Below are 9,504 nucleotides of genomic sequence, written 5' to 3'. Positions count from 1 at the left end.
ATTATGAGTACCAAAACAAATTGGAATTCGTTAGTGGTTATCGGCTAGTACTTTTGCAGTCTTCCAACATTTCCCCAAATTGCAAAACCATTGGCAGTTTGCACATTCAATTCAATATTATACAAATCACCAGTTTACCATGCATTTGAGCTTAACGCAGGTTGCATTGCATGGGTGTTAATCCACCAAATCTAGGTTGCATGTGACAATTTTTTATAAAAAGTCAAATGAGCCATGTTGATTGTTTTTGACATTGTACCTTTGTTTACTCAACTTCCAAGTATTGTTATACTCATATGTGTTTCATTTTAGATAGTTTTACTCATTCATATATTAGTCCTGTTAAACAAATTAGAAAAGCAATTAGCATTAAGAAACAGTGGTTTAGTAATTTAAATTTCCTTAACTACTAAGGCTGCATTAAATTGACCTACTCATATTATATGATCCTTATCAATTGTTTATTCAAACAGTATTGATGATTACTGTACAACAAATTTCTTTGACTAATGAGTTAAATAGGTCCACTCGTTTCTGTCACATTAATTCACAGTCCATAGTCCATACCTCATGTTGCATATATTGACCTGATAGATTATTCAAGCACAAAAAACCACATGGTCACTGTAGTTATTAGATTTCTATCATTGGATGATTCCTTACTTTAAATTTGAATTTTAAATTTGATTTGCTGAGATGAGAATCTAAGTTTTCTGATATTTATTTTGATGGACCTATTGGGCTATTGGCTGCAATTGATGGTCTAAATTTTTATTAAAAAAAAAAAACTCAAGTCTTACTTGGAATACAAATAATATCACAAATCCAACATTTAATATAAAATGGGTGTCCTTGAACATTTAATATTAAATTTTCGTTGTCATAGGTGTGAATTGAATCCAAATGCAACATTAACCCATTTGGCCTAGGTTCAAAACCCAAGTTGACATCTAAGGGAGAATTATATAAGTGGTAGATTGTTTAGTATTTTGTTTTTGTTGGATTAAATATTTGTCATTTTGTCCTGTACCCATGACGACTTCACCAACCAGCTGCAACCTGAAACTAGGGATTACAATGGGACTAGTGCAGGTAGTGGGTATTACAAATGCAACCATGCAATGCCACTTAATGTGACATACTAACAAGAATTAAGGAAACAAACTTGACTAAATCAACTAACAAATAATGCTAAAAACCAGGACACTTATTTGACTAAGCCTTATCATGTTAATCTTCTTGCTTAATACAATCTGAAACACCGTTTGTTTTGCTTCAACAAAAAGGTTTTTACACCATGGATAACTCCATAAATTCCACCCTCACAGCCTTATTTAGTTCACATTTTGATTGATGGGGATGTCGCTTAGAACAATTTAGATTCTAGCATTAAGTTTTCTACTAAATGTACTTGTACTGCCTGCCCTTTGGCATTTACACTGTTTACACAAACAAAACATGGCTGTAATTTACACTGTTTATCATAAGTAAACAGTGTGCTAAGGAGCAAGGTTAGAGAAACATAAAAAAGCCTTAGATGTGGTCACAATCACAATTGCAGATAAATTTTTTAAAACTTGGCTACAGAGTGTTGACTAGAATCCCAATTGCAGATATATTGTGTTATAGTATCTTATTGTATCTCGGAGAATCAATTTGTAATCTTAGAGTATATCAGCTTATCTCCTAAGATAAATTTCCGTAATACTTAGGTATTATTATGATTTGTTTCTTGATTTTCTTAGTTAATTGGGATTAGGAATCTTATATCTCTATAAGCAGGGTTTGTGCTAAAGTCTTTTTTGTATACTTTAGCATCGAGATACTATCAAGCTATTATCAATAATATTCAGCTTCTTAATATTTCATTCCAGTTGTGTTAAATGTTAATGTTGTCAGGGACCTTAACCCTTTGCATGATATCATCAATCAAGATGACTACAAGGAAAAGTACTTTAAAAGCGTAATTCCTCTTGGCCTGAAATATGCCGAGGTAACTGGTTTAATATTTTGTGGAAAATTACAAGAAATAAAATGAGTATTTTCAGTTTTTGAACAGTTAACGACAACTGCGTAACAATGTTTAAAGTTTTGTTAACGAGTAGCTTCTTAGTGACATCATTAACCACCACAGGAGTGATGAATTGTTCAAAAACTGGACATGCTTTTACAAGGAACTTCCATTGATTCTTTAAAGTCCTCGTGCGAACTTGTGTGTTTTTATATTAAGTTAGAGTAGTTCTTGCTCAAAGGACTTAGTGTATTGACTGTACACAGACTTAATGCAGCATTTTCCATGGGGAGGTAGACAATCTTGAAGCACAGCATAGATATCTGACATGGAGAGCCGAAAAGGTAGTTTGGATTTATCTCAAACTTTTGTCTAATTGGAAGCAGTGTCGTTTAATAGTGGCTATATCAAATTTAGTATAAAATATTGTCAAAAAGAGGCTTATTGATTTGTGTTTTTAAATATTCCTTGTTCGTGGAAATATTTTGAAAGTAGGATCCGAGACAAGGTGTTTTGAAGAAATTGATAGGTGACACACTTGCCAAGGTGAACTGAATTTAAGTTCAGATCGATTCTTCTAGATTCTACAACTATCGATTCTTACTTTGTGTTTTGCGCCATAGGATTTATTAAGAAGCTTTCTCTTTAATGGAGTCAACGAACTAGGGAGCAAAAAGTTCCATGACTATTTTCCACACTACAACGGCGAGGAAGGAAGTCTAAATAAGAAAGGTGGTATTATTGGAAAGTCTTTTGAAAATCGACCGTGGGATGCAAGAGGAGAATTCCTTGGTAATTGTTTTTTTAATTGCTTCCCTCTTACTATTATGTTAATTAATTAAGTCTCTCATTTATCTAGTTAAGTATGCTATGATCAATATAGAATGTTTCCTTAGCCTTCATTTCCTTGATGCAAAACAATGTTGTGCATGTTTATCTTAGTGGCATTTTGCATATGCTTGTGTGTTCATTTTGTTACGCGAGACATATTTGGAGACAATACTATTTGTATTTAACTAAAAAGGCAATTAACCTATTTGGTTCTGACATTTGATCATCTTGAAATATTTTAGGTCGATGAATATTGTAGCTTTGCTCTCAAACTGTTATACAAGGCATGTAGCTGGTAATATTTCTTTATAAGTGGAGAAATATATCACTTTTGTAAAGATTTTATGATCTAAATATTGGAGAAATATTTTTTTTTATGATCTAATTTCATTTCAATATTGCCACAAGGATATCATACTCATGTTAGTGCTATAATTAAAATGCTAGGAATGCAAGTAACATGCATTTAATAGAATTAGTAAAATTAAATTATATTTTATTGTATGTTTCAATGACATCAGTTAATAAAAATAAATTTAAATTTAATTTACTGGTATTAATAATTTAGAATTACAATTAGTAGAGAGATAAAATAAATTTAATTTAATAAATAATAATAGGTTTTAGTGACAGACAATACCGTAGAAATAGACTAATTCTTTATTTATATTTATCTAGTTTTTAGTGACAGTCATTATTGTAGGTAGAAATTAAAAACATGTTGTGACACTCCTCATAACATCTAGTGACAGTCCTCAAAGTGTAGCAGGACGCCCCCTTAAAGTTGACACTATATTTGGGTGTCACTCAAAGTATTATTGACCTTTACCTACAGTTTTTAACCTTTAGTGACAAAATTTGTATGTCACGATAAGTCAATTTTTTTGTAGTGATATAAGCAGATTTAGATCACTATTGTATGATACTCTCCAAACTTAAATATATTTTTTCTTATAATATTGTTCCTTATACTCTCCAATTTTAAATTAATGAAATTTGATGTATTTGAACCACATATCTTAACTTTTGTTGATAAAACATTACTTATATTTAAGGAAAAAAAAAAAAAAGAATCGTTTAATGAATATCCTTTGTTAGAGACATGCAATAAACATTGAATATAATAGAGTGCACTATAGAATTATTTTATATTTTCAACCAATAACCATTAATGTTAGTTCACAGACACATTAGAAAACTGCTTTTAAAAATAACCGTCAAATACTAGTTGTTGGTGTAAAATTGATTTACACCGCTGATATATATACCCTATTTTCTCATAAAAATTGACATGGCCGCCTGTGGTCATCATTCATCAATCAATGATCTGCTTTATAATTAACGTCATCATTTTGCTTTCTATTTTCATTATATTTTGTTTCAAAATTCTATTCTACAAACTTTTGAATTCACGTCTCGTTACATCAAGTTACATTAAGTGTATTTTGGTTCTGTAATAATAAAAATTCATTTTGAATATATTGAAATTATAAAATAAATTATATTTAGATACATTCACATAAAAATTAATTAAATAATAAATTTAAATATAAAAATTATATTTAAAATAAAAAACTACAAATCTCAAAATTCAAATTAGAATCGATCCTAAAAACAAAATCATTCTAATCAATATTATCTAAACACGTAAAAATCAATTTTCCATTTCTAAAATCAATTGTCTACATTAATAATAAAACCAAACATATACTAACAAAAACAAAAAGATTCTACATGCATGTAATTATACCCAAAACTAAGTTGAAAAAAAAGTCAAACTTACTGCTCTAGCTCTAGTTAATTCTTGCCTATCATAAGTAACATCTAAGTAGACAACTCGATGGCTGAGCTAAAAAAAAATAGTTAAAGAAGTTCTAATTAAGAGACTTATAATTTAAGCTCCACATACTAATATAACTACTAATCGACTAAATTAAAGAAAAATAAATTATCTGAAAAGCAATGATATAAATTGCACACTAAGTATAACACTTGGTTGTAGAATAACCAGATGGTTCATCCGAAGTACAAGAAGAAGTATCCCAAACAAGACTTGACTTCCATGCATCACCAACATTGAAAGGCATACTATATGAAAACCCAATGGATCTTTCTCTCTCCAACTCTTCATCATTAACACCAGCCACATTCACATTAGGATTTATATTATTAGCCATTATTGGATATCCATTATTATTATTATTATTGTAGTGGTCTTGTAAACTACCAATGTAGTTTGAGGTTGTTGCTCCTTCAAGGAAAGAAGATGATGACATACCCAATAGCAAAGAAGAAACATCCATTGATGATGTTTTGTTACAATTTGTAGAAGATGTTTCAAGAGGAGATGAGAATAATAAGCCATGTGTGCTAAGGTTGTTAAGGTTTTGATCATTTGAAATTGGTAACTTGTATAAGGGTGTGTAAATCAATGGATCAATGATTGGTTTATTATTATAAGATGGAATATTTAAAGGACAAAGTGTAGTATTACTTGATGTGGTATTGTGGTTATTAGTAGCACAAAATTGGCTTGTGAAGTTTGGTTTTTTGGCCAACAACATCATGTTTTGTGAACAAAATTGGTTGTTATTTCCATCATTTGTTAGAAGATTGGAGGTTGATGTTTCAAGTAATGGAGGGACCCATGAGTGAGAGAGAGCTCTTTGAGCTGTTGCATTTGTTTTCTTGAATATTCTGCAGATTGCCCAAGATTCCTACAAGTTCATAAGCATTTAATATTAGCTAGTCAAAGACTTTCAAATCAAGTTACATGCATATTTTTTGTTTTTTTAAATAAAATTGGGAAAGAGAAAAATTAGTATTAAATAAATACCATTTTACAATTGTTTAAAGGATGATTTAAACTTTGTCTCTTATAGTTATAAAGTCAAACTCTCAATCATAAACTGATATTACATTTTGACCAAATGAATTTTTTTTTCTTTACAAATGAAACTAAGATATATAATTTTTTTTAGTGAGTCCGTGGAGTTTCTCAGTCGAAAGCTAAAGACTGATCTCTCATGGCACTAATCCATTCAAGAGGTTATTGAATCTCCCAACAAATACTTTCTATAGACATTTATTGCATACTTAACTTACTTGATTATCTATGAACTATGTCGTAATTATATAAATTTTATTTTTATTGTGAATTAATAAACATATAAGTCTTTTTGTTTTTGAAAACGTAGTCCAATTATATAGATTGAGACATAAACAAGAGTATTAAGAAGAAAGTCTTTGATCTCTACTACTAACCATTTCTCTCTCCCTAACAAATTAACCATCGACATATACTTATATTTTTTTGAAGTATATATAGATTTGAGAGAAGTTTTACTTACATTAGCTGGAATAGTTTTGTCTACATATTTCTTTGGAGATGAGGATGAATCATTGAGAGAAGGAAGTCTAAACTCATGCATCATCCAATCAGTTTTGACCCCTTTAGCAGCTCTACCTTTGTAGAAAACTAAGGATTTCTTCAAACCAATACACTTAGAACCCTCTGAGGAATAAATAGGTCTATCTGTTCCAGTAGCTTTCCAAAACCCAGCTCTTGTTACTCTATTAGGTCTTGCACTGTTCCTATACTTTCTGTCTCTAGGGCAATAAAAATACCACTCTTTCTCCCCTGTACTTGCCAACTCTATACATATAATAATAAGAAGCATAACAGAACTTGTTAATGGCATATCAAAAACCCTCAAGCAAAAAAATACTAAATACATGTAACCAACACAAAGTTGATCTAGAATATCTGAAAGAACTTAAAAATAAGGTTTCAGAGTTGAAACTTCGACTATTAACATAACATATTAAATTAAAATATATAAAAAAACCTATAGATTTAATACTATATATAATTTACATATGAACAACATATCCCCAAATTAAGTATATCTTAAGTGGTTGAACTGAGACATCTGAAAGAGTTTCAGAAAGAGATACAAGATTCAAATCGTGACTACTAACATAATATATCCTAAGTAACAACTGGCATGTATCTGCATATTTAAAAAGAAGTTTGTATATGAACCAAAAACTATTATAAATGAGTCTTACTTGGAAGATCCCAAGGATCAAATTTATATATATCAAGCTGCTTGATGAGCTCAATAGCAAGAGGACGTTGTTGAATCTTTCTCTTTAGGTAAAATCCAACTAGTTCTTCATCAGTTGGATGAAACCTAAAACCTGGAAGCATAACTTCATCAAGTTTGTCACCACCATTTCTCTCTTCCATATCTTAAACTATATTTTCTCTTTAAGAGAGTGGTGTTGAATATATGTTTTAAAAAATCAAATAGGAAAGGTTTAATTAAAGCTTTGAATGAAAAACCCTAAAAGAAGTGTGCATGTGTGAGTTGTTGATGAAAATGAAAGTTGGTGAGAGTGAAGTTGAGTCAATGTGAAGCCATTATATGGTTCCTAAGAAGGGTTATGATTCCGAATGTTTAGCCGTCTTTGAAGGGTTGTGTGTTTTTGGAGGATCACGTAGGTTTGGTTTTGCTCATATATACAACAAACTAAGGGCAAGGGTTGTGTGTTTTTGCATTCTTCTCAATATAAGACTTTGATTGGTAAAAAAGTAACATATAAAATAATATTTACATTTTTAGTTATGTATCACATTTTCTAAAAATGTGATATATGGTAGGTTTAAATATATTTTAGATTGTATAAATATATATTTATTTTATTTTAATTTATATATATATATATATATATATTGTAAATATACATGTTTTACTTTTTGTCTTTGATATTTTGCCTTTAATCCTTGTTAAATCGTTTTTGTTTTTAGTCTATGTAATTAAATACCATTTTAGTCTCTATCTAAAAGAAATGAAATTAATGTATATAATTTAGGGTCAATTCTAATATAAATTTTTTTACAAAGATTAAGAACAAAATGTTAGTGATAGATAATAAAAAGTGTATATTTGCATAGACTAATAGTAAGAAAATAATTTTACATAGGCTAAAATCAAACATATATTATAAATTATAACATTAAACATCACTTATAATTGCTTCTAAAATAATGGTATAAATCTGTGAAAAAATGTTACAATATGTGACACAAAACCGTTACTAATCAGCATCATACAAATTAATACGCTATTAATTAGCTATATATCTCCATTAATAGTTTGGTGGTTTGGTCATGACAAACACACATTAAGAATAAATTAAACCATATTTTTCAGTAACTTTCTATAATAACACAAAAGGTAGAATCTCAATACACCAAAATAGGAGCTTATAGGGATTATGATCTTATAATTAATAACCCTTTCAACATATTAATCTCATGAAAGTTTTGGCTTAAATCCACTACAATCCAAGACAAAACAAAGTTCCAAGAAAATAATATATTATTTATTCATTGTGTTTGAAACTTTGAAATATCAAAGTGGACTTGAACCAGATTCCAAAATATAGCTCAAACACATAATTTCAGCTGCAACTTCAAGTATTATTAAATAATAAATAATTGATTCTGTTCTCAGAATCCGAAAATCCCGTTTCTATTCCATTCCCCAGAGCTTCTATTCCATTTGTTTTGTCAGGTTGAAACAATTAAATAATAAACATTACTATGTTAATGTCAATTTTTTAGATAACAACAAACGGACGTGTGATCAAACTCTAATACGGTTAAGGGAATTGAGAATTTATTATTAATCTAATCAAAATATCAATTGTTTATTGCCACCGATATGTCTAAATGTCAGAATTAGCTTCAAATTAGTGCAACATGGTACACTATGTATGGGCTATTGACTATTTCTTTTAACTTTCTTCTCCCTCATAAGACTTCTAAATTGATATGTCATGTGGCACTTAATATAGCTAAATTATTATTATTTTTTTATTTAAAATATTAAGAGTTTATTTTTAATTATATTTTGAGAGACTCATATTAGACAAACTTAAATATTATGTATTCTTTATTAATAGAAAAAATTCTTATGTTGGTACTCATGTTTATAAAGCGCCTAATATGATTTATTATTTTGATTAATATGTTTTTTTTTTTTAAATAAAATATGTTTGAATGTTCGAGATCTGATTGTGTTGTTGAAGGAAGATATATATAAACTTTTTTTTAAGTATTAAATGAATTATTAAGTCTTTCATATCATGTTCTTATATATATACTCTTCCTAAAATTAAATTCGAATTCTAACTAGGTGAAATAATTTGATTAGGCATTATTTAATTTTTTGACTAAATTTTAAATTATTAAAGTCTCATTTTCATGGAAACTAGAATTCAGAGAATTAAAAAAATTACTTCTTCTAAAAAATAAATATATATAATATATATATCAAATATATATAATATATATTTTATTTATATTTTATTATATAGTTGGTTTGGAATTCTTTCTTTATCTCTTACAATGTTCTTTTTTAGTTGAAGTAGCACCAATTTTATTTTCAAGGCTGACTCTAGAGTTGTCAATAAAGTTATTGCTTTAGGCCTATATCCCACACCAATAAACAAGTCTTTTACAAGCAACTAATTATAATATGGCCTCATCTTCAATTTTTTGATTAAAAGGTACATATATAAGATTTATTCTCGTATTTTGTTTCCACTAATTTTATAGTATCATCACCATCTTGATATCTAGCAAATATTAC

At 28.8% G+C, this 9,504-nt stretch overlaps 1 protein-coding gene and 1 long non-coding RNA gene across 4 annotated transcripts; one reads left to right on the top strand and one right to left on the bottom strand.

The window, feature by feature from the left end:
• Positions 1 to 2,307: 2,307 nt before the first annotated feature.
• On the top strand, positions 2,308 to 3,219 carry LOC105851316 (uncharacterized). 3 transcript variants are annotated; one of them, XR_012163952.1, is made up of 4 exons: positions 2,308 to 2,355; positions 2,507 to 2,557; positions 2,635 to 2,803; positions 3,085 to 3,219. It is a non-coding gene; the product is annotated as an uncharacterized lncRNA (long non-coding RNA). The 3 variants fall into 3 exon arrangements; XR_012163951.1 differs by lacking the exon at positions 2,308 to 2,355 and having other exon boundaries at positions 2,364 to 2,557; XR_012163950.1 differs by lacking the exon at positions 2,308 to 2,355 and having other exon boundaries at positions 2,364 to 2,803.
• A 1,318-nt stretch (positions 3,220 to 4,537) lies between these two features.
• NAC71 (protein NST1-like) lies at positions 4,538 to 7,382 on the bottom strand. Its single transcript, XM_004516031.4, has 3 exons — positions 6,914 to 7,382; positions 6,193 to 6,497; positions 4,538 to 5,559 (listed from the first exon to the last, which is right to left on the bottom strand). The coding sequence occupies exons 1-3, from the start codon at positions 7,092 to 7,094 to the stop codon at positions 4,822 to 4,824; spliced, it is 1,224 nt and encodes a 407-aa protein (XP_004516088.1). The 5' UTR covers positions 7,095 to 7,382; the 3' UTR covers positions 4,538 to 4,821.
• Between the last annotated feature and the right edge of the window lie 2,122 nt (positions 7,383 to 9,504).

Source organism: Cicer arietinum, chromosome 7 (assembly GCF_000331145.2).
Source record: "Cicer arietinum cultivar CDC Frontier isolate Library 1 chromosome 7, Cicar.CDCFrontier_v2.0, whole genome shotgun sequence".
Lineage (NCBI taxonomy): Eukaryota > Viridiplantae > Streptophyta > Magnoliopsida > Fabales > Fabaceae > Cicer > Cicer arietinum.
This window is presented reverse-complemented; position numbering and strand designations above follow the sequence as displayed.